Source organism: Ceratotherium simum, chromosome 11, assembly GCF_057802395.1.
Source record: "Ceratotherium simum simum isolate JZ-2026a chromosome 11, ASM5780239v1, whole genome shotgun sequence".
Lineage (NCBI taxonomy): Eukaryota > Metazoa > Chordata > Mammalia > Perissodactyla > Rhinocerotidae > Ceratotherium > Ceratotherium simum.
The window spans coordinates 16,441,871-16,467,780 of NC_141910.1; the positions used below are offsets into that span (position 1 = coordinate 16,441,871).

Sequence of the window (25,910 nt, forward strand, 5' to 3'; positions counted from 1 at the left end):
ATTTTCTGTTTTTGGTTTTGGTTTTTTGTTTTGTTTGCTGAGGAAGACTTGCCCTGAGCTAACATCCATGCCCATCTTCCTTTATTTTTTTTTTTTTCAGTATGTGGGCTGCCAGCACAGCATGGCTGCTAACAGAGTGGTGTAGGTCTGTGCCTGGAACGGAACCTGGGCCGCCGAAGCAGAGCGTGCTGAACTTAACCACTTAGGCCACGGGGGCTGGCCCTGTTTTTGTTTTTTTTTTTTAAATTATAGCCATCCTGGTAGGTGTGAAGTGGTATTTCATTGTGGTTCTGATTTGCATTTCTCTAATGATTAATGATGTTGAGCATCTTATCATGTGCTTATTGGCCATTTGTCTATCTTCCTTGGAGAAATGTCTATTCAAATTCTTTGTCATTTTCTTTTTTTTTGGTGAGGAGACCAGCCCTGTGCTAACATCTGCCAATCCTCCTCTTTTTCTGCTGAGGAAGACTGGCCCTGGGCTAACATCTGTGCCCATCTTCCTCCACTTTATATGGGACGCCACCACAGCATGGCCCGACAAGCAGTGCGTCCATGCGCGCCCAGGATCCACACCGGTGAACCCCGGGCCGCCGCAGCAGAGCGCGCGTGCTAAACTGCTTGCGCCACCAGGCCGGCCCCCTCTGTCATTTTTAATTGGGTTGTTTGTCTTTTTGTTATTGAGTTGTAGGAGTTCTTTATATATTCTAGATAGAAAACTCTTATCAGATATGATTTGCAAATATTTTCTCCCATTCTGTAGATTAGTGCATTTTTATTATTTTCTCTAAAGAAATTCCTAAACATATAATAGCTCAGTAATAGTTATAGTTTATTTTTTAAATATTTATTGCCAAGTTGCCACCCAGAAAGGTTAGACCAGTTTATAGTCTTTGTATAAGAGATGGTGAGTTTACCCCCGGCACTTCTCAACGCTGATTATGATCTCTTTAAACTTTGTTAAGGTATTAGGTGAAAAATGATGATTTGTTTCTGCTTGCAATTCATTGTATATTAGTGAGATTAGACATTCTAAATATTTATTGTCCATTTGTGTTTCATCTTTCGTGAAATGCATGTTTTCTTTTTGGATTTTTCTCCTTTTTCTTAGTGATTTATAGAAGTTCTTCATATAGGGATATTAATCCTATAGTACATGTTATGAATATATTTTCCTATAACTTCATTTATGGTCATCCTTGAATCTTAAAAGTATTTTACTTACAGCTAGCTATATTTCAGCTCTGCAAAATAAAGTTACCTCATAGACTCTACAGAAATAGAAACAAATTCCTGAATGGCTTGTAGGCATAGTAACAAACTGCAGCTCAAATCACCTAATAGTTATACCCCTCCAAGCTATGACTAGGATTCAGAATATTTAATTCACAGATCAAATCCTGATTTGAAGTTTATTGTGCATGCATCACCAACTTCTAGGGAAATGGGTCTTGGCTTCATATTCATGAGACCTTCTGGCTTCTTCAAGAAGCAAAATCCCAGGAATAAGGGGTCTGGAGGGATGCGAATCATTTCTCGTCACTCCCATGCCATGTTAGGACTCCTAGAAGTCTGACGCCGGGTAAAGAAAAGCCATTTAAGATAACTAACATGCTTTCCCATATTTTCAGCAGACCTCAGCTGGCCCTGGATAGGGTCCTGAATGACTGCTTCAGCTGCTTATCTTTCATTGTGAGCAGGTAGACAAGGAAACAGTACTCTTAAAGTATTCATTAAAATATAATCTTTGTCTGCGGTCAACATGAAATAATTACTATATTTAGAAAGCAAACATTTCCAGCTCCTAACCTAGCAGAGATCAAAACATCTGTGCGAAAGGACAGAGACCGGAATTTTCGGAACTAGAGGACCATCTTTAAAGGAAGTGATATCTGCCAAGAAGGAGAAGATAAGAAGTGTCTAAACACCTAGCCCAGAACCCCATCCTTTCATCAGAGCTTTCCCCTGGGCCAGAGTAAGCCTCCCGTGACCTACCTTGATGAAGGAGTACAGCGACTTTCCATAGAGCCTCTTGAAGTTTGCTCGGATGTCCAACATATCAATCTCTGCTCGAGAAACCATCACTCTGATAAGGGTGTCATCATCGGTGCCCAAGCCCTAGGGAAGAAAACAAGATCCCCGCGTCTCAAAGCCTAGCTGGTTTTCAGACAGTGCTCATCTTAAGTCTATCAAGGCAAGAGTAAGTATGTCTCTCCTGATGATGTCCTTTGTGCCACAAGCGTAGAGGCCGTGGAATATCGCTCCTCACCACGGTATTCAAGGCTCTCCACAACTTCACTTCCCCCAACACTCTGTGTTCTGACCAGAGGAGACTGCTCTCTGCCATTCTAGGGACATACCCGGTGTTCTGCAGCCTGCCTGCCTCACCTGCAATGACTCCTCCACATGTCATCCTTCCCTCCCCAGCCTTCCCCTCCTTCCTACCATGTAAAATCCTCTGATGTAAAACTTCCTCTAAGATCCTGCTCAAATATACCAGCATCTTTATATGTTCTTTTCAGATCCTCACCTCCTAAACAAACAAATATTGAAAAAAAATAGCCTTTCCTCTGTGTTCCTCTAATATTTGGATCCTTGACTACTGTCCTACATTCTGTTTTGTTCTTATTGGTGTTTTGCACGTACCTACCTTACCCTCAAGGCTAGAAGGTCTTTGTGAGCAAGGACTGCTTTTTGATCTTTCCTGCACCTCCCATGCTTCCCAGCAACGGTGCTTGCACAGAGTACAATGCATGGTTAGGAGCCTGGGTTCTGAAGCCAGACTGCCAGTGTTTGCATCCCTGATCCACTGCTTCCTCACTGAGGACCTTGGGGAAATTGCATAGCCTCTCCATGCCTCAGTTCTCTCATCTGTAAAATGGAGGCTGATAACAGTACCTGCCTCACAGAGCTGTTGTGGGGATAAAATTAATCTACACATACAAAGCATTAGGTACAGTGCTCACACATTATAAGTATTCAATATTACCTAGTGTTATTATTAGCAGGCACTCAATGAAGTATCTGATGAATTGAATATCTCAGGCTGATTTTGGCTAATTTGAATGGGGGATATTAGTAAGCAAAGAAGATGGACACAAGACATGTCAGAGTCATTCAGATGCTAAAAATGAGGCTATTTACCTTCATAGATTTATAAAGCCTTTCAGCAAAATATGCAGATTTGTTCCTTATGCACTTTACTGTCAAGACATAAAAAAAGAAATGAAAAGATTACAGATAAAATCCATGAGAAAAAAGTGACAGCTGTTTCCTCTGTTTCTACAAGGTATTTAGTAGTTATTTCTTGATTGCTTTGTCAGAAAAATTTTAGCCAAACAATGTTTTATTAACACAGGCTATGCTGAAAACATTTTCACAGATGGAAAGTATCCTCAATTTATTGTCAAGTTCCTGGAGAAGTAATTAATAAAGGCCATTTTATAAAGCACAAGGCAGCATATAGTTTCAAAATGATTCCTATCTCTACCATATGAAACAGTTATTAGTTCTAAGCATTCAGTCTTGCAAGATGAAGCTAGTATAGGATTATCTTTCCCATATACTGAAATATAAAGGCACAGAGGATATAAAATATACAAAACCACGTGGTACAATAACAATCAGATTGTATATAATATTTCTTGTTTAAAATTCTGGAACACATCATGAGTGAACAATTTTTTTATCCCTGAAAAAAAATTCTACATCCCCATGACAATAAACTGGTAACAAGGAGAAAAGTCTACAGACATTTGTTTCTCCACTCCCCACCCCCTAGCAGCTTACCTATAGCCAGCAGAGCATCTTCAAAGCTACCAGATGTTTCAGATTTAATACTCTGTTCAATATCCTTCTGTGATATCCTTTTGTATTCATCAAACACTACAAACAATAACAAAATGGCATAATAGATAATAAAAAAAGAATAAAGGAAACTAAAATTTATGGAGAGAATGAGTATCTTTCAACTAGACCACACCATGTATTCTTTGGCATATTTCAAGAGGAAACTAATTAGCAATGTGAGTGAGAACCCAAGAGACATAGGGCAAGTGGAATGGGCCGAAGGAGACGAGTAAGGAACACTCATCAGGCAAGTCCCTTCCCTTATCTGGGACCCTGTTTTCTCACACATAAAATAGAGATAACCTCTGGAGGGATTTGCTTTTCTCATTGTTTCCTTAATTTTCCTTTTGGCTCATCAAAATTAGAACAATTCAACCTCTTCAAAACTGAGTCATATTTCATAACAGCTGGTTGCATCTTTTAATAGACTTTAACATAATTTTTTTGCATTTTTGCCAAGTATTTTTTAATGTGATGAACATGTTTTCCTCTCTTGCCTCCTTTTGGAGCCTTCTTAGAGTGGACATCTGTTTCATTTATCTTAACATCACCTTCTTCAGGGTGCTGCCTCACCCAAATGTCAATCCTGGGACACCCCTGCCCCACACCATGCACCATAAGGTCTACCAAACGAGTGATCAGTTCACCCCACCAGGACCAATCAGTCTTACCCTCCTGGGAATTTTTTAATTGAGCAGATCATGGGGATAGCCAAAGGCACTGAGTCATCTTTAACCTCAGAGAATATAAGAATCACCTGGGAAGCCTGTCAGACCTCCTGGGTGTCACTCTCAGAGACACCAACTCAGCCAGTCTGAAGTAGGGGTTCAAGAATGGACACCAGACTTTGGGAAACTCTGCCTTAGAAATAAAATCCATGATACCCTTCTACTGAGATCCCCAGAACTGCCTTGATTTTTGTTCTTCCTGGAGTTGTTCAGCTCTTCCTTCAATTCAGTGAGCCACCACAGTATCTTCCATTTGCCCTCTCGTCCCATTCTATATTATTTCCTCGTTTCTTACTTAAGTTAGAGTCAGTGTATATTGCTTGGAATCGAAAAATCTAATTGACACACTTTCTAAGCCTCAGTTTTCTCCACTATAAAATAGGAAATTTGCTCCATTAGGATGTTGCAAGAAACAATGCTTATAATACGTTTAGCACTGCACCTAGAAGATAACTATTAACAAAACCTTCATTATTGTGAATCCTTACTATTATTGTTGGTTGGTAAGAAAATTATGAAGTATTCTTTATCCAAATAGTGCTTAAAATGGCTTACAAAGAGATAGTATTTTATAATTGCTGAACTACTGACTTGTATCTGGAAGCGAAAATTGTTAACAAATGTATTTGCACGAAATCGGCTTCTGAGGACCTGCAGTTCTTGAGATATGCCACCAGGGGGAGATTTGTGTTATTAGTAATCGCAGAAGGGAAGGCAAAGAAATAAGGAGCTGAGTCAGAAGTTGGTGCATGAAGCCCATGCATTTATTAACAGGAGTAATCATCTATGTCTTGTCACTGTGGAATATGTGAAATGACTGCAACCTCCAAATGTGTTGTACTTTTCAATTACTTAGTTTATGTTTTCGATTTAGCAAATTCATTCTTAATTTTCCCACAAGCTTTGTAAATTGTGTGTGATTATAAGGGCATGGTGGGTTTACGAAAGTATGATACAGATGAAATGTCTTATTAAACCCTATCGCTGTTTACAGGAAGAAAATAAACCTGACAACAAATATGCTACAATTGTATAGATAGTATCTTTTCCCCAAAGAACTTAAAAGCACATTACAAAGACTAGCATTATCAGAAGCAAATTAGAAACATCACACATGGGAAATAAAATTTGAAATTATCCACTATTCATCTTATGCAACATACCCCCTAAAGAAATCTCTGCTATTACCTTTACAACTTGGATGTTAAATAGGAATAAATGTCAACCAATATTTCTGTTTTATTGCTCACTGAAGTACTGAAGATTTTTTCTTAAATTTAATTTCTAACTAAATTTAAATGGGATGCTTTAGAAAAAGGACTGATTAGGAAGGTCGGTTTCCTACAAACAGGAATGCCAAAATTCTGTGAATACATTGTATATCTGATAATTATTCATAATTAATCTTTCAGAAATTGGCCTTTGTGCACAAAGCTGCACTCACACATTTCCAAAGTAAAATATCTAAGACCGTTCAGTACAATCAGTTCTTTGTACCATGGGGAAAAGGTTATCAATTAATTACGGGCAATAATTTTGACTGTCTTTCAAACAGTTTCTTTGGAAGATGAAGCAAGCGCCTTACCATGCAACAGATGATTTCGATTCCGAGAACAGAGAACAGTTAGAAATTTCACCTCATCTGTCCCCCATTTCTTCTCTCCAGCCGCAAACAGATCCTGAAGCCAAACAAAGCACAAGTTTGAAACACCACAGGGAAGGTGCCAGGACATATGCAAATATTTCCAGAACTTCAAAGAGCTGAGCTGGCTTAGTTTTATCTTGTTGGTGATGGGGGTGGAAGTGGTGTTGGCAGTGAGTGGAAATGACTCAGGGTTTTTCCTTAGCTACTAACGGGATCCTATAATATCTCCTTGAGAGTTAGGGCAAACACCAGCAGCCCCCTCTACGCAGACAACGTGGTTCTATCTTAAGAGCTAAAAGGAATGCCCTAGACTTGGGCTGTCCCATACAGTAGCCACTAACCACATGTAGCTATTTAAGTTTTAATTAAAATTAAATAAAATTTAAAATTCAACTCCTCAGTCATACTAGTCACATTTCAAGTGCTCTGTGGCCACATGTCACAAGTGGCTACCCGTACTAGACAATACAGATGTAGAACATTTCAACATCGCAGAAAGTTCTATTGGACAACACTGATCTAGAAGGATCTATAATTTGCTGGAGGCCACAGAAGGTCTCACAGTAGAATCAGAACCCCATTAGTAATTGCTTATATTCCAACCAGATAGGAATATAAGAAATTGATTCTTGTCGCTTTAACTATATTATTGATAAATCAAAACTATTGTTCATATCACCTCACATCCATTAGGATGCTGCTATAAAAATTTTTTTAAAAACAGAAAATAACAAGTGTTGGTGAGGATGTGGAGAAACTAGAACCCTTGTGCATTGTTGGTGAGAATGTAAAATAATGCAGCTGCTATAGAAAACAGTATGGCTGTTCCTCAAAAAATTAAAATTACCATATGATCCAGCAATACTACTTCTGGGTATATACCCAAAAGAATTGAAAGCAGGATATTAAAGAGATATTTGTATGCCAGTGTTCATAGCAGCATGATTCACAACAGCCAAAAGCTGGAAGCAACCAAAATGTCCATTGATGTATGAATGGATAAACAAAATATGGTATACACACAATGGGAAACTACGTAGCCTTAAAAAGGAAGGAAATTCTGACACATGCTACTACATGGATGAACTTTGAGGACATTATGCTGTGTGAGATAAGTCAGTCACAAATAGACAAATACTGCATGATTTCACTTATATGAGGCATCTAGAGTAGCCAAACCCATAGAAACAGAAAGTAGAATAGTGGTTACCAGGGGCAAGGGAGAGGGGCACATGAGTTGTTTAATGGGTATAGACTTTCAGTTTTGCAAGATGAAAAAATTCTGGAGATTTTAAGTTCTTAACACTTAAAAATGGTTAAGATGGTATATTTTATGTTATGTGTATTTTATAAAAAAATTTTTAAAAATTCTTTTTGTAAAAACCCTACTGTTCATCGATAATCAGCAGCTGGCTTATTAAATTTCTCAAAATGACCTTAACTGACACATTTTGTCATTTATTGGGCTTGCTTCCATCTACTCATCTGTTTCTTCACTTCTCTAATTCCCTCACTGCTTTAGAGTCATTCATGGAATCACGGAATTTTAAAGCTGGGGGGGCAGGATGGTTCATCTAATTCAGTGCTTCTCAAACTTGAATCTCAATAGGCTTGTGACTGTTTCAATCAATAAAGTATGGTGGAAGTGACACTGATTTCTGAGGCTAGGTCACAAAAGGTCAGTTTTCTTGCAATGCTGGCTTTAGAGATGCTCCCTCTTGAAATCCAGCAGCCATGCTCTGGGAAGCCCAAGCCACCTGGAGAGGCCACATGGAAGAGATCCTTTCAACAGTCCCAGGTGAGCCCAGCCTTGAGTCAGAGAAACCCAGACACCAGACACATGAGTGATGGAGCCTCCAAGCCCCAGCCTTTGAGTCACCTCCAGCTGTCCAAGTCTTCCCAGCTAAGACCTCAGACGTTACAGAGTAGCGACAAGCCATCCCCACTGTGCCTCGTCTGAATTCCTGAGCCACAGAATCCATGGGCATACTAAAATGGTGGTTGTTTGGTCACTAAGTTAGGTCACGGTGTGTCACACAGCAATAGTAACTAGAACATGTGGGTAGAGAACCAACTTTCCACCTGTCACAGAATGATACTTTTGTAAAACATCATAAAAATGACTTTGACAAGAGTAACCTTTTTAATAATGCTTAGAAAATGGTATCTTTTTGTGTTAATTTTTTTTTAATAACTAGTGAGGTTGCACATTTTTTGTGTATTTGCCATTTGAGTTAACTGTTAATGTCCATTGGCCATTTTTCAGAAATACTGGGGCATTCTTATTCATAGTATCAAAACAATAGTTTTGATTTATCAATAACAGAGTTAACCATATTATTTATTTATAAAATCTCTTTAAATAAACGTTAAGTTTATTATACATAAGTTGAAACTTTAATTTTGTTTGTGGTATTGTTAAAACAATTCATATATTTTTGTGTGTGTGTGAGGAAGATTAGCCCTGAGCTAACATCTGTTGCCAATCCTCCTCTTTTTTGCTGAGGAAGACTGGCCCTGTGCTAACATCGGCCAATCCTCCTCTTTTTGCTGAGGAAGACTGGCCCTGGGCTAACATCCGTGCCCATCTTCCTCCACTTTATATGAGATGCTGCCACAGCATGGCTTGACAAGCAGTGCGATGGTACACACCCGGGATCTGAACCTGTGAACCCCGGGCTGCCGAAACGGAGCATGTGAACAACCACTACGCCACCAGGCTGGCCCCAATTTATGTTTTTTAATGTAGCCAAACTAGCAATCGTTTTCCTTTATGGTTTCAGCCTTTTGTGTCATGCATACACAATCCTTTCCCAGCTCCAGATTAGAAAAATATTTAACTATTCTTTATTACAGTATCTTTCTGACTTCTTTTATTTATATTAAGATTTCAGTCTACTTGGAATTCATTATGATGTGAGGGGAAAGTAGGGATCTAACTTTATTCTCACCCAACGGTTGGCAGTTGTCCCGGCTCCACTGAGTAAGTAATCTGTATTTCACTGATTTGAAATGCTACCTGTGTATTCTCACACAGGCTTGGTTCTGTTCTTAGACTTTCTAATCATTCCACTGGTTTCTCTCTATTTTTACACCAGGACCACAGGCCTTAATTTATTTTTACACTTATTTTAAATTTAAATATAGATCAGGGCAAGTTTGTCCACACGCTTTTTGTCATGATTCTAATCTCCATCGTCTTTCCTCTACATTCCTCCTCTTCTCTGATCACTTTGTCCTTTTCTTCTGAATTCTGGAGATTTTTTCAGCATTGCTTTCCACAACAACGATTCCGTTTTCAGCAATGTCATTTCTGATCACTCCTGCTTCTGATAGGCATTAAAATTGTTTTTTCTTTGTTTCACCTAAGAACATTTCTCCTCCATTCATCTAGCTCCCTTTTCTGTCTCTGCTTCCCTTCATCCAGCTCCATTTTCACCTCTGTTATTTCCTCACTGCATCTTTTTTTTTTTAGTTCTTGTTTAATTAAAATCCATTTTTCTCTCATTTATTTTAGGGTCCAAAGCAATCTGAAATCTGTCTCTTACGGTCTGGCCACGTCTGCCTCCCTCTGTGTCTCAGTTTGTTCATAGGCCACACAGTGTTTGAGCTGAGGATTTGTTGATTTTCATGCTCATTCATCCGTAAATGATGAGCAGTCTATCCAGATCTGCTTTTTCCCCCTAGAACAAGATGGGTGGATTCTTCTTGGAGCTCCTCACTTTTCATCTGGACGAATTTCAAGCAGGAGCGCTTGTTACTTGTCCCCTGAGGGCAGCTGACAGCAAGTCCTCTCTGAGGAGTCTCTTCCTGTTTGCCTGAAGCCGCTGTGCCTGCTTCCAGCTGCGGGGGGGGGGGGGGGGGGGGGGGCGCGGGCTGGGCCTCTTTCCTGGGGCAGGAATGGCCCTCCTGCATCCTTGGCCCAGGTCTGCTGCCCCTCTGGCATTTTAATGCTCCTCCTCCATAGCTTCCAGTGTTGATGCAGATTTTTCCCTATTTTTATATTTCCTGGTTTATTCGTTTTTCAGAAGAAGGGAATCAAATGTGTCATCTTCTAGCAAAAACTCTGAAGGGCATTTGTAATGTAGTTTCAATATATCATGAATTTCTTTTTAAAGTAGGAATTCTGAACATTACCTATTATTTCCTTGAGCGCAAGTTTCATCCCAAGAATAGGTAAAATTGGACTTGTTAGATAATAGCCTCTCTATATTTTAAAATTTCTACCTTTTATAAGAAATTACTACCTAATTCCGCCTGCCCTGATCACTCTTCTCATCTCAAACTCCTTTACTTTCCTACATCAAAATCCAGCTATAACATCCAAAGTTTGCAAATGCTCCCTTGCTGCTGATGCAAGTTAAAAGAGCAAAGACTGACAAGGTTTTCCAACTGTCTTATCCTGGAAAAGCTGAAACGTTGGCTGGAGTTGTTCTTAAATTCCTTGCCTTTTGGTAAGACTTGGAGGATCCAGCAAAACTCTATTCTGAGTTCTGTTTCCTCTGTCCAACTTCCCCAGCCCAAACTTGTTTGGGAGCACCTTTTCACCTGGTCACCTCCAAAGAGAACTGTGCTCCTTGAAGAGCCCAAAAATATTTGTTTGTTGAATTTCATGGTTTGAAAAAATCAGACAGACCTGGGTTCAAAGAGCCCAATTCCAGCACTATGTGATCTTGGACAAGTTATGTAAATCTGTGCATCAGTTTCCTATTCTATAAAACAGAAGTAATAATATCTACTTCACAATTTGTTGTAAGGAAAAAATGTAAAGTCATTAACACAATGCCTGGCACCTAGTAAGCCCACCAAATTTGACAGTGGATATAGTGTTTCAGGAATAAATTGCTCACTGACTTTTCATTTCATTTGGGATTCACCTGGGCTATGGAGGCTCCTTTCCAGCATGCCCCAAAATGGTCTCCTTGAGGTAACTGAAATTCACATAAGCATCCAAGAGTTCCAGTACTTTCAATACCTTCTCCCTCCTCAAAGCTTCTGGATTAAAGGCAATTTCTTATATCTCCTGCTTGGGATGGGCCACCCTGAGTCTTCAAAGCTCTTATGACATACATACTCCTCTCCCTTCTGGTGAGAACAACAGGTTCTTTCCTGCAGAATCCATAGTGGTTCATACTTCACATACCGGATGGGACCAATCCTTCTCTGTGGTTGTATATTAGTAAAGAATACGAGGTCTAGATCCAAATTGCCTGGGTTCAAATCCCAGTTCTGCCATTTATTATCTGTGCAAACTTGAGCAAGGAGCTTGACTTCTCTGAGTCTCAATTTCATTGTCCATAAAATGAGGATAGCAATACTTACTTCATAGGGTTACTGCAAGGATTCAATGACATACTTCATATAAAGAGCTCAAAACAGTGTTTGGTAACTGGTAAGGACTCACTTTTTATTAGCTATTATTATTAGTGTTATCTGGCCACAGCAAATAGACAAGCGGTTGGTGCCAAGGCAACCATCAGTGGGCTGGGTACCAGGAAAGCAACCCCCTCTTGGGGTTTGGTATTAATTTTACCCAACAGGGTACACACTCTACCAAGCTGTTTTACACAGGTCTTATCAAATGTTCTCTTTGGGGAGTAAAAATGCAAGGTAAACGAAGCAAAGGCAGGTCCCTTCACCTCCAAGTGATTCAGAAGACACTCCATGGTTCTCTGGGGTGGCCACACCACCATGGTCCCAATGACAAGAAATCTGGAATCCAGGGGTGCTTATATAATGATAAGGACCCTGTGCCACCCCCAAGCCCCAGGTATTTCTGCAAGAAACTTCTGCTATTCAAGGTCACCTGCAGGAATCTTTTTTTCATAACATTTCCCAGCCTGGCCAATATACACTGAAATATAAGAAGGTGTCCCCCAACTAAGGCCTGTCTTACTGGCAAAAGAGAAAAAAGAAGCTGCAGTTCTACTAACCTGGGCATCCTGTCTCACGAGAGCATCATCCAGATAATTTCCTTCATCCCTGCCACCCTGAGGACAAGAGAAACAAACCAAAGAGAATAAGAGAGTATCTATGACGACTGGGGGGCACTGTTAAGATAGAATGTCTGGGAACCAAAGCACATGGTCATTAGACAGAATGCCACTAGGGGTCACACTTCCAGGCTAGGGAGAGAGGACAGGTGTCTTTTGAATGTGCATTATTCCCACAGCTCTGATCTGCGCCTAGAGAACATTACCAGAGGGCGAGCCCCGGTGTGGCTCCCTAATGCTACATGGGTGTCTCTGCCAGCAGAGGGGAAGGAGAATGAATGCTGCCTATTGACCGCTCCCTCCACTACTGCCTCCTCCTCTCCCCGACTCCCCTCTCCCATTCCTGGGTCTTCCCAGCTGACTCGGGCCTTCCTAACTGGCAAAGCTACACTGATCACTTCTGCCAAATAGGGACTGGGAAAGAGGAGAATCAAGAGAATGTGGGCCAGGGCCGACCCTGTGGCTTAGCGGTTAGGTGCGCGCACTCTGCTGCTGGCGGCCCGGGTTCGGATTCCGGGCGCGCACTGACGCACCGCTTCTCCGGCCATGCTGAGGCCGCGTCTCACATACAGCAACTAGAAGGATGTGCAACTATGACATACAACTATCTACTGGGGCTTTGGGGGAAAAATAAATAAATAAAATTATTTAAAAAAAAAAAAAAGAGAGAATGTGGGCCAGCAGTGAGGCTTGAGGAGCACATGAAAATGCCCCCACCCTTCACCAATACCAGCTCATGGGGAGAGCACAGTTGAAGGCTTCAAGGAATGCTACAGAGTGACACAAAAGGCTACTCTGGTTTGTTAGACTATTTTTATTGCTATGCTGTCTCAATATTCTACAGTCTATGCATGGCTCAGAAGAGTGGTAAATCTGAGAGGAAAAGAGAAAATGGATAGGAAATAAGAAAAGCAGGCTGGCATTATTAAGTAAATATCAGAGACAGAGCGAGGTGGGAGTTGGAGATGATTTCTGGGGTTCTGCTTTGGTTGTCAGAAGAAGAGCAACAAAATTAACAGAAACAGGCAAGTCAGGAAGATGAGCTGGTTTGGAGGGAAAATGAGTTCAGGTTTAGTTTAGGAGGACTGATTCGAGGCAATGGTAGAATGTCCATAAGGAAACATCCAATAGCAGTGAGAAATGAGAGTCTCGCACTCAGGAAGGAGGGCAGGGATAAAGATAAAACTGGGAAGTCATGTGAAATATCTTGTGGACCCATCGTCTCTTTTCTGGCACCCTGCTCCCACGCTAGCCCAGTCCTGCTTTATTTCTCATTGAGAATATGGAGGTAACTTCCTACCTGGTCTCCCAGCCTCTAGTTCAATTCATCTTACACATCACTATTACATTACTCTTCTGAAAATGCAGTTCCAATCACATTACTCGACTGCTCCACACCTTCAGGGGCTCCCTACTGCGCTTCAAAGAAAGTGGAAACTCCTCCCAACACAGAATCCCAGTTCATCCTTCCACCTTGCTCCTAGAATTACCAGCCCAACTGCTCAGCCAGTTCTTCCCAGAATATTCCTGTGTCCTACCTCCTTGGCTGGCTCTTGCTGTTCCTCCTGCCTGGAGTATACCCACCCACACCTCTGCCTCCCGAAATCCTAGCAACCCTCCACGTCCTCTCTGAAGCAGCACCTCTGTCATGAAGTCTTTTCTTTGTTTCTGCAACCAAAATCTTCTTGAATCTTCCTTTTACTCTGTACCTTTCCTTTGGCACTTATTTTTCATGCCTTTATTATAGCAACCTGTGTACTTGATATATTCCCTTATGACAAAATAAACTCTTAAAGCCCAGGAACTGCCTCTTCCTAAATCTTCCTAATTCTCAATGCACTGAGTAATAAGGCTACTTGGCATGTATTAGGTACTTGTAAATATAAATTAGAACAATTGGGCATATATGACTAGCCCGAGTCTCTAAAGGAGAGAAGATAAAACAACAGAGAGGCCCAAGAAAAAGACCTGGGGGGTATTCACATTTGGGTGATTGAAAGGATGAGCAAGTCTGGAAAAGGGGACAGAGAGTAGGCATCTCAATAAAACCCAACCCCCATCAGAAGCAGCTGACAGAGGGAGCCACTCACAGCAGACAGTGACACCAGCACGCGCTGGAACATGAACGACGTGTCAGAGCGAATGTCGTCTTCAAGGCTCCGCCCGTATTCTAGCAAAAGAGTAAAATTAGCTACATCAGAATAGTCTTGCCCAATACTCTGTCACACTCCACAGCCTTCTGTCCTCTCCAGGACCAACCTGTTTGCTGAAGCAGCTCCTCATGAGGTTTTTCACCCCACACACAGTTTTTCAAAAACTAAACTCTGGTAAAATGGTCAAGATAAGCTTAGCTTGTAATTACAGTGGAAACGAGATGTTCCTCTTCCTCAAAATGGGAGGTCGAGGGCTGGCCCCGTGGCTTAGTGGTTAAGTGCACGCACTCCGCTACTGGCGGCCCGGGTTTGGATCCCGGGCGCGCACCGACGCACCGCTTCTCCGGCCATGCTGAGGCCGCATCCCACATACAGCAACTAGAAGGATGTGCAACTATGACGTACAACTATCTACTGGGGCTTTGGGAGGGGGGAAAAAACAAAGGAAGAGGATTGGCAATAGATGTTAGCTCAGAGCCGGTCTTCCTCAGCAAAAAGAGGAGGATTAGCATGGATGTTAGCTCAGGGCTGATCTTCCTCACAAAAAAAAAAAAAAAATGGGAGGTCAAGAAGGCTGGGTGTAATCCTCACTCTACGGTGCCTACTGTCCAGGGGTCTCTCCTGAACGTGACACAGAGAACAGCAACTGATGATCGGCACAGAGACAGGCAAAGAGAGTCTAGTTTCTGAACCTGTGTTTGGGGACAAGCAGGGTGCTGTCAGGCCCACATTCTAGCATGTGCCTTCCCTGCCATATCACTTGCTCGAGAGCTTCCCCAAAGAAGCTGCAACCCTTCACAGCCCTCAGGGGAAGAAGACTTGCATTCAGCAGACGTGGGCATCCAGGTGCTAGAACCCAACTCTCAAGGTTTAGAATCTCCCGCTCTGAACACTTACCAAAAAACTCTTACTGTTTTGTTTTCTTTCTACCAAAGTACTACATGTTTACTACAGAAAACTTAGGAAAAAACAAATAAGTAAAATGAAGGAGGGGAAAAAAAAAAGTCACAATAATCTAATCACCCCAAAATAATAAACATTGATAACATTTTGGTGAATATCCTTCCTCATTTTTCCCCACATGGACCAATTATTTTTCTTTCCTAAAAATATGGGATCATAGCATACTATTTTATGATTTGTCTTTTTTCATTTATCCATATGCCATACCATTTTAATGTAATTTAATAATATCCTTCAATACACATTTTGATGACTACATAATAGTCTGTGGTGTGGGTGCATCAAATTTTGTTTAGCCAATCTGCTACTGTTGGACATTTTTAGCTAATATAAACAATATCACATAAACACTGCAGGGCCGGCCCCATGGCTTAGCGGTTAAGTGCGCGCGCTCCGCTGCTGGTGGCCCGGGTTCGGATCCCAGGCGCGCACCGATACACTGCTTCTCCGGCCATGCTGAGGCTGCGTCCCACATACAGCAACTAGAAGGCTGTGCAGCTATGACATACAATTATCTACTGGGGCTTTGGGGGAAAAAAATAAAATAAAAAATAAATAAATAAACACTGCAGGATCTAAACCTTTGTGCATTTTTTTTTATTACATTCTCATGGCAAAAAGGCATGTATGTTTTAAAGGCTTTTCATATGTATCATCCTCTGGAGATTTTTTTTTTTTTTTATGAGGAAGATCAGCCCTGAGCTAACATCTGCCAATCCTTCCTCTTTTTGCTGAGGAAGACTGGCCCTGGGCTAACATCCGTGCCCATCTTCCTCCACTTTATATGGGACGCCGGCACAGCATGGCTTGCCAGGTAGTGCGTCTGTGCGCGCCTGGGATGCGAACCGGCGAACCCCGGGCCACCGCAGTGGAGCGCAAGCACTTAACGGCTTGCGCCACCGGGCCGGCCCCGTCTGGAGATTTTTAAGAAGGGAGTAAATGGTTATCATTCTGAGAAGGCTGGAGGACATATGGTCCAGTCTGGCTGTAAGAAGTTGGGCCAGACAGCACCCCCAGGCCATTCCCTGGAACACTAGGATTCACTGGTGCCACCACTTTTGAACAAGCACGTTTGATTCTCTGCTTGGTAACAAGGAACAACTTGCCAACTTTCAGGGTAATACAACACTGCACTGCGGAGCCTAAGCAGAGAGGCGTCTTCACCTGAGAAGTGTTGAGAAGCCAACAGACAGTCATTTGTCTAGACAGGGATCTGCCTGAAAGCAGAGCTTGGAACTGAGGATCCCTCACAGTCAGTGTTTCTACGAAGAGAGTCTAGTTTACTGCTAGTTTACTTCTCAAATCACAGCAAAACCTCAGCCAGGCCACTGAGGATGCTACATACCAAGCTGGTAGGTCTGGTTTATGCGCTGGATCTCCTCCGGCGACCGAGAAGCCAGGATCTCAATCAGGCAGCCCTCATCCGTGCCAGCTCCCTAAACACGAAACCCAGAGGAAAGGGTGTTATGAGCCAGTTTACAAAGTTGAGTCGCAGACACAGAAGACAATTCTCAGGGATCTAGCAACAGGATTTGCTAATTTTTAATTGTTCTGCCCAAATTCCAATGTGTTTACCATAATTATTAGTAGTAATAACAAACATTTATGGGCTGTTACTATTGGTTGGTTAATGTGCCAGGTTAGGGAAAGTTTCTGCCCTCTGGGGACTTAATCTTTCCTTGACCTCTCTGCACTTTTCCCTTGAAGGGCAGAATCTTCTGACAAAGACTGTTAACTCTTTGCTTACCCAAGAGCCTAGCCCAGAACCTTCCATGAGGCTGAGTATTTATTGACATGGTTGAGGAGGGTAACTGTATTTGAATTTCATACTTGGTCATTAAAACTGGCAGACCCTGGGGCCAGGGCACAGTGGATCCAGCATCTAGGGAGGGAGAGAACCCTTTTTGCCAGTTCTGGGCCCACAGGAGACGAGAGGCCCCCAACGTATCAATCATAGTTTCATATCTCAAAAGTAGCTAACACGACAAGAAAGTTTCTGGAACTGCACCAAAAGCACAACCGTAATCACTCCCCCTGGAGGCATAGGAAAGAGCAAAAGCTTCCATAACTTCTGGAAAACAATTTTTAAATTACAATTGCTATAATGTAATGTCATGTTTTCAAGTTGTCATAAATGAAGGAAAATCTTTCTCCCGTACCTCACCCTCCCCACTCTCAGATGGCCACTGTCACAGTTTCTTGAGAAAGCTCCTCAGCGTTTGCACTGGTGGCACCGAGAGCATGAGAGGAGCAGCACAAACCTTCATGGCCCTTCGAAGCTCCTGCACGTCGTACAGCACGGTGGGCGTCATCATCCCCAAGATCACTCGCTCGAAGTTGCCACTCAATTCCGACTTCAGGTCGTCTATCAGGTCCTGCAACACAAGAAAGCAGCTCCGCTTAACTGCCACAGTAACTTAAACCAGCTGCTCTCAAAGTGTGGTCCAGGGACACCTGGGGTCTCCGAGACACTTTCCAGGGGCCCGCAAAGTCGAAACTATCTTTACAATAACACTAAGACACTATTTGCCCTTACATGGTCATTCTATCACCACGGTACAGTGGAGTTTTCCAAAGGTTACTTGACATATCTACAATTATGTTAAAGGGCTATTAAAATACTCCTCCCTTTTCCAACTATATGTCCATAGGAGACCAGATTTGGTTCAGATACTCAACCAAAACCACATATCACAACAAACTGAATACAGAAGCAGATATGAGAATCCAGCTGTCTTCCATTAAGCCAGATGTTAAAGAAACTTACAAAATGTAAAACAACGCAAATCCTCTCACTAAATTTTTTTTTTGTTTTGGAACACATGGCTATTTTTCATAAAAAAAATTATTTATATTAACATGTAATGTGTTTATTGTTGTTTCTCAAATAAGAAATACATATTTTTAAACGTCCTCAATTTTAATTTCTAATATGGTAAATATCAATAGATACAACCCATAAAACCAGTCTTCAATAATTTAAGAGTGTAAAAGGGTCCTGAGATCAAAAAATTTGTAGACACTGACTTAAATGAATCTGCTCATTTAACAATATACCTTGAATATGTTCCAAGTCAATATTCACCTATGACATTTTTTAACAGCTGCTGAAATTTCTATATGTAGATGCAATATAATTTTAACCAGTCTCGCTTCTGTTTTCCTGCTGTTCAATACACGTACGTTTAGTTGTATCTTTGTGATTGTTCATGATTATTTCTTTTTTTGTGTGTGAGGAAGATTAGCCCTGAGCTAACATCCATTGCCAATCTTCCTCTTTTTGCTGAGGAAGATTAGCCCTGAGCTAATATCTGTGCCCACCTTCCTCTGTTTTATATGTGGGATGCTGCCACAGCATGGCTTGATGAGCAGTGCACAGGTTTGTGCCCAGGATTCGAACCCGCGAACCCCAGGCTGCCAAAGGGAAGTGCGTGAACTTAACCACTACTCCACCAGGCTGGCTCCTCATGATTATTTCTTAAGCCTCACTTCCTAAAAAGAAATGTAATTATCTGGACAAAGGACCAAATACTAAAGACATTTATTCACATTTCCTCTGAGAACAGGTCAGAGAGTTTAGGAACCTACTTAAGATCAACCAACTAATAAGGAGCTAAGTTGCTACTCAAGTCCAGATCTTTGATTCCCACAAACCTGATTCCATAACACTGTATTTCAATCTATTGTGCCTACTTTTATGTTACATCCAGACATAGCGGATGAATAAATGAATGGATGAATAAATTAGTGCTCAGGTAATCTGTTAATGTTGGTCAACTTAACAAACTGCCACCAGATTAGCTTAGTTCTGAAGCTAGATAATCAATCCGAATGTGTGTGGCAACACCCTTTAGGTCTCCAGTTCACACATCACATGCGTGTTCATGGTTATTTGTGCTCAATAAATTTCTTCGGGGATGGAGAAGAGTTTACAACACCCAGAAGATAGTACAAGCAATCTGATCAGAAGAATCCTGTTCCCTACTGGGGTGCCCAGTCAAGGCTGCGGAATGCTCTGGGGAATAGCTGAGCCAGCCCTGTCCCACCCAGCAGTTTATTGCTGTCTTTGAGAAGCAGCCACAGTCTGACTGGCTATAAAGTATCTCGAGGATAGAAGCACTTATCATAGTTACCGTACTCTGAGACTCTGACTGGCTATAAAGTATCTCGAGGATAGAAGCACTTATCATAGTTACCGTACTCTGAGACCTGGAGACACTCATTGATAATGTTTCCTCAATAAAAAGATTCTCACTAATCACAGAGATAGGTTTTCAGCCATGTGGAAAGACTGGGTGGAATGAGTCTGGTAAGTGAGTCGTTGAAGATGAGACTGAGAGAGGGTTCCTGAGGGGTGTGGGATTCAAACTGGAAGAGGAAAACATGGTGAATGAACCACCTCTGAATGCATAAGCTACTAAAATATACATACACAAACACAGAAAGCCCCATTCTAGAATTTGAGGGGGTGTCCCTCAATTGAGGGTCATCAAAGGCATGAATATATGCTACCAATGGGTTTATGTGGAAGAGCCAGAATAGACCCTAAATCCTGGAGCCTATTTAAAACAAACTGGATTTAAATATTTTAGTCAGTTCAGAGGATCTTCATCCACAGTGGACTAAAAGAAGCGATCAGGCTCAGGGAAACCACACAGGAAGCTCAGCCCTGCTCGGCGCTCGAAAGGGTGGTGGTTGAGCCCATTCAACAACCAAGTCCCTGTGAGGACTTGAGGGGGAAAAGACCACACTTGGCTTTGAGTTCTATGAATCAAGGGTTCCCTGACATCACTTCTGGCTAAGGATAGTGGAGAAAATACACATCTTTACACAAGGCAAAGGATCCATCTTTTAAAAACACAGGGCCACTTCAGGAATCTAGATTGGGAAGAGGCCCCTGCTTCCTTGTGGCCTGACAGGTCCCTCGTCAACAAGGAGCAGAGAGGCCGGGCCCACCTTGCCGATGGAGCTCTTGTAGGCCGTCCTGATTTCCTGGCGCTGGGCCGTGTTGCGGTAGGCGAGGACACTGATAATGGCATCTTCATCGGTGCCTGGATGGAGCAGAGACAGTGAGTGAGTGCGATTCGAGAGAGGAATGAGAAAAGGAATGAGAAAAACGTCTGCAGTGTCCTCTGCAGACGCTGGAGTAACCCAAGCACCGCAGAGAGCTTTCTAAGAAAAGAGGTTCTTGTTCAGAGGGTCTGTCTATTTTGGGGGGAATCAGACACTAGATTTGAGTCTTAGCCTCTTCTTTAATTAGCTGTTTACCACTGAACCAAATAGTTAACTTCTCTGGGCATTAGTTTCCTTATCTATAAATGTGAGTGATCACAGTACTTTCCCCCGCAGGGCTGCTGCAAGCATTAAATAAAACAATTAAGTGAATTACTTAGCACAATGCCCAGAACTTACTAAATATTCATTAAGTGTTGACTGGGATCATGCTTTTTCCCCTCCTCTGGAATTCTTATAATGTCTTTTGAATCTCTTGTATCTATCTTCCATGTTCTTGCCTTTTCTTTCCTCGTTTTTATCTGTTTATCATTTCCTCTAAGTTTTGAAACAATTCAAACTCGTCTTTTAATTCACTGATTTGGCACTTCGCAGGGTTTAAATTGGCCGCTCACTGCATTCACTGCGTTTTAAGATCTGTAATTGTGTTTTTCATCTCCAAGCTACCTCTCCTGATCTCAGATGGTTCCCTTTCTATAACTGCCAACAAATTCCCATGATGTGATATCCTATTAAAACTTTACAACATGAATTACAAATTAAAAGTGTCCTAAGTTTTGTTTGCCTGTTTCTTGCATCAACTTTTACAGGAGGACTTTATTCTGATTTTTCATATTCTGAATTTTCAAAATCCCTCGTCTAAGTAACAGCTGGATGTTCACACATGTTTAGTGAGTTTCCTGTTGCCTCATTGTTTATACTATTTGGGGCGAAGATATTCTATTGAAACATTTCAGGGAGAAATGAAAAAATATAGATTTATCAGAGTTATTCTTTGCATGATCAGAGATCCAGAAAAATGTGAGGTGTAGGGAGGAAGCTACAGAACTTTAAGTTTACATATCTTAGGTACCTACTTTCTGGTCTCTTAGAAGAAAAGGGGGTAATAGATACAACCATCCTGTTCTCCTTCAAAACTCTAAGCTGCAGGGAGAAGGTCCATCACCTTCTGCTCACCCCGTTTCTGTGAAAGACACCACCCTTCTTCCAGTCAGTCAAGTTTGAACCCTCAAAATAGCTTTGTGTTTTTTTACCCTCTCTCTTCCTCTACATTCAAATTTCCTGCCAAGTTATGCAAAATCTAACTCTAAAATCTTTTTCACATTTGTCCCCTCTTTTTGATTCCTACCACTACCACTCCAATTCAGGATTTTGGGGTCTCTTCTTAGATAACTGTAAAGTCTGCTAACTAGTAATCTTACCTCCTATTTGGTCTTTCCAAAGTCTTGCCAGATTCATTTTCCTAAAATGTATCCCTCCTCTGCTCGGGAATGGCTCCCCCCGGGTCTGCTGGATTTACCACAGGCACTGTAGTCTGGCATTTGAGACTCTCCATGATATCCCATTCACTATTGTAAATACCCACACAAAAGGATACCAGGCAGCCAGACCCACAGACTCAGCTCATGAATTATTATACTTGACCCGACTGTACTGCACTTCTTTCTCCTGACCTCCTTCATTATCAGTCTAATGGTTTATGTCTCCCTAACCCCATCCATTTAGCATCATGATTCTGGCGTTTGTTGTTTCCTGGCCAACGCCTTTGGGCCATCCCCACCATGTCCATGATTCTCTAGGTGGCCTTCTCAGTAGCACCTCCAGGCCCTCCCTTTGGTATTTGCCTTCTCAGAAAGCTCCCAACCAGCCTACTCCTGCTTTGCAAGTACCTGCTGCTGCAATCCACCTTTCCATGTATTTACGGTGACTCCCCTAGGCCTCAGCTAAACTGGAAAATGGGACCATGCTCACATTCATCCACACCTTTGCAAATGATATTCCACTCACTTGAAACACATTCTTTTACCTCTATTTACTGAAACTCAACTCATCTCCCAAGGCCTATCTCAAATTCTACATTCTCCAAGGAGTTCTGCCTGATGCCCCCAAATGGAATGTGATCTTCTCTCCGAACTCTAATGGGATCTTATTTGTGCCCCTCCTATTGCTATCATATTATGAACTGATCATAGTTATTTCTGTGCATGCCTTAGCCATCTAGCATCCATGGACTGTTTGACCACAAGGACTAGGTTCTATAATCCTTGTCTCCTCCAACCAGCCACCTTGCACTGGCCCCCACACAGCAAGCACTGAAAAGGGTTGGTTATGTTGAATGTCTCCTAACTCTTATTTTGAGAATTCTGAATGCCATGTGGTCCACGTTCTGAATTACGGTGTTCTTGCTATACAGCAAAGACTTACGATAACCTGAGAAAAGGGCAGGCCAAGTACATTTTCCACTTTATCTATGAAAAAGGGAAAATGAGGAGAAGGATACATAGATTCAGAACAATGTAGAAAGTGGGGTCGGGAGACCAAAGAAGGGAAGGTGAATGTATATCCAAGCCACTCAGGAAACTTTTATGCAGGTGCAAGAAACTTATGTCAAAGTGGCCACAAGATTGTTTAATAGGAGACGGATGAATGTAACTCCATGTTTACTGCTAGAAACCAAAGCTTTGTGTGAAATCTTGAATTTACGGGGAGGGAGGTAGGGTAGGAAAGCATGTACCTGTCTGTTCTTTCCCTGATCCCTCGCCCTCATTCCTGAACTGCAGGAGACAGAGCCCCCTTGGGCTTTGGCAACCCTGTCACTGGGGAGTGTTTGTTTGATGGTTGATTTTGCTGTGCCGGGTACTTCTTTGCCATTTGCTATCATTTTGTAACACACATGCTGACCTTTTTTCCTTCCCTTCTGTCTTCTCTGAGAAAATACAATGAATAAATAAAGACTTATTCATAAAAAACAAAAACAAAAAACAAAACAAAACAAAAAGAAAACCTCTGTTCAGAGGTGGGCAGCAGGACAGCACAGTGGCTTAAACTCCAGCCCTGGAGTCAGACGGCCTGGAATTGCCTAGAATCCTGACTCTAACAATTAACCAGTTCTGAGACCTTGGGCAAGTTAGCTAATCTCCCTAAACCTCAACTTTCTCATCAGTAAAATAAGCTGCTGTCAGGGTTAAAAGATAACCCACGTAAAGAATTGTGCCCAATCCGTAGGAGAGCTTAATAAATGTCCACTATTATTGTTCCTGTTGTTGTTGCTGTTAGTAGCATTTGGGCTAAGTAAAATGAACTCCTTTTGGGTAGAAAAACTAGGAAATAAAGCCTCATAGTCAAGTGTTTTTATCTAAATCTCAAGCAGATTCTAAATAGCAGCTACACTGGGCCGGCCCCGTGGCTTAGCGATTAAGTGCGTGTGCTCCGCTACTGGCGGCCCAGGTTAGGATCCCGGGCGCGCACCGACGCACTGCTTCTCCGGCCATGCTGAGGCCGCGTCCCACATACAGCAGCTAGAAGGATGTGCAGCTATGACATACAACTATCTACTGGGGCTTTGGGGGGGAAAAAAGGAAGAGGATTGGCAATAGATGTTAGCTCAGAGCTGATCTTCCTCAGCAAAAAGAGGAGGATTAGCACAGATGTTAGCTCAGGGCCGATCTTCCTCAATCAATCAATCAATCAATAAATAAATAGCAGCTACAAACCAGAGGACACTTCTCTGGCCAAATGTCCACCCAGACAAGGGACTAGGCCAGGGTAGCCTGCAGTGCACCCCGCATGACTGTGCTCAGCCACCATGAGGCCTCCGCCCTTGGGGAGCTAGCCGGAGGGTAGTGCACTGGAAGACAAACCCTTCTGGTCCTGTACACATAGGCTTCTCACAAGAAATCCCACACACTGCATGCCTATCACAGCAGCAACAGGCAGAGGGACTCAGGGGAAAGAACATGGACTTAGAGCTGCAGGCCCGACCTTGAGACGGGCTCTGCCAAGTGTGACTCATGGCTCAGTCCCACTTACTATGTGATTTACCATGTTACTTAACTTATCTGGGTCTCAGCTTCACATCTGTAAAACGAGGTGAAAATAACAATAGCAACAGCTGCTTTCACTAAATCACAGGGTTGTTGCATATTGCATTGGGAAAATATTTGTGAAAGTGCTTTGTAAACCTTATGGCACTACACACATACAGCACTAACTGGAAAACAAATACATTTCTCAAGTTTTATATATAGATTTAGAATGCTGTAATCCAAAACAGATTTAAATAATTGGGGAACTCTAGAATGAGTGAATTAAATTTAAAATTCTGTAGTAAAAGTGAAATTAATGCCCTCCCATCTTATTTGTCTTGAAAAGCAAACTTTGTTCCCACTGTGTTTTTTTACAGTGAGACCGACTCACATCTGCGAGTGGACACAGCACCCTCTGTGTGACTCTGCGACAACACATGAGGGAGTGTTCACCTCCACAGGACACTTACCGAGCCCTTTCATGGCCTTCCTCAGGGTCTGAGCATCTTCCATGGCGTTGAATCCTGAAGCCGCTTTGATGGTGCCTCCTTTGGCTGACTGAGCACACAGAGAAAGATGTGACTGAGAGGATGCATCTTACTAACACAGAGGTTCTCATGCAGCAAACACTTGCTGAGCACCTACCATGGGCCAGACATGCTCATGGGCTAGGGATACAGCAGTGACCATGAGAGATGAGGCTCTTGCTCCCATGGAGCTGATGTTCTAATTCGGGGGTGAGAGGGCAGACAGTAAACAAGCCAACAAGTAAATATTCCACCAAGTGCCCGGCGGTGAGAAGTGCTATGGAGATTGAAAGGTCCTGGAAGGGCTGCTCTGAGGAGTGACATTTAGGCTGAGATCTGAATGACATGAGGCAGTGACCATGCAAAGGAGGAGAAAGTGTTACAGACAGAGGAAACAGCTAAGGTAAAGGCCCTGAGGCTGGGACAAGCTTCTAGCTTTTGTCCCTCAAAAAGGCAAAAACTCAAACCTGAATCCGACCAAGCCTCTCAAGTCAAATACCAATTTACCATAAATAGAGGAGAGAGGAGAATGTTAACCCACACCACAGGGTTGTAATCAGAAAAATCCAGACTGTGAGAAACACCACTTGAGAAATGAGCTAGGTTCTTCAACAAATAAATTGCAAGGGGAATTTAAAAAAAGAGAGATAGAGGGGAACTATAGCTTAAAAAAGATTAAAAAGGCATATCAATAATCACAATTTGTGAACCTTATTTGGATCCTGAATCAAACAAACAGTAAAAAAGATATGACATTTATGAGACAATTGGAAATTTGAACACCGACTTGATATATGATGACATTAAGGAATTACTGTGAACACTTTTAGGTATGATAATGGTATTAGTTATATTTTATTTTTTTAAGAGTTTAATCTTATACATAGTTTACAGATGAGGGGGTGAGATGACAAGATGTCTGGAATTTACTTCAAATTACACAGGTTGGGGGAAGTAAGTAGAGATAAAGAAGAAACAAGATCGACCATGAGTTAATAATTATTGTTAGGTAAA

The 25,910-nt window shown here is 42.0% G+C and overlaps 1 protein-coding gene across 3 annotated transcripts in view; it reads right to left on the minus strand.

Annotated features, from left to right (window-relative positions):
- ANXA4 (annexin A4) overlaps positions 1–25,910 on the minus strand; it is a 63,903-nt gene that overhangs the window by 4,349 nt on the left and 33,644 nt on the right. For all 3 annotated transcript variants that reach the window (XM_087436624.1, XM_014791445.2, XM_087436625.1), the window contains exons 3-12: positions 24,840–24,927; positions 20,288–20,382; positions 17,593–17,706; positions 16,677–16,767; positions 14,306–14,385; positions 12,156–12,212; positions 6,163–6,256; positions 3,790–3,885; positions 3,145–3,203; positions 1,996–2,118 (exon numbers count right to left, since the gene is read on the minus strand). In XM_087436624.1, coding sequence (XP_087292750.1) covers positions 1,996–2,118; positions 3,145–3,203; positions 3,790–3,885; positions 6,163–6,256; positions 12,156–12,212; positions 14,306–14,385; positions 16,677–16,767; positions 17,593–17,706; positions 20,288–20,382; positions 24,840–24,927 — 897 coding nt within the window. The remainder of the gene's footprint in view (positions 1–1,995; positions 2,119–3,144; positions 3,204–3,789; positions 3,886–6,162; positions 6,257–12,155; positions 12,213–14,305; positions 14,386–16,676; positions 16,768–17,592; positions 17,707–20,287; positions 20,383–24,839; positions 24,928–25,910) is intronic.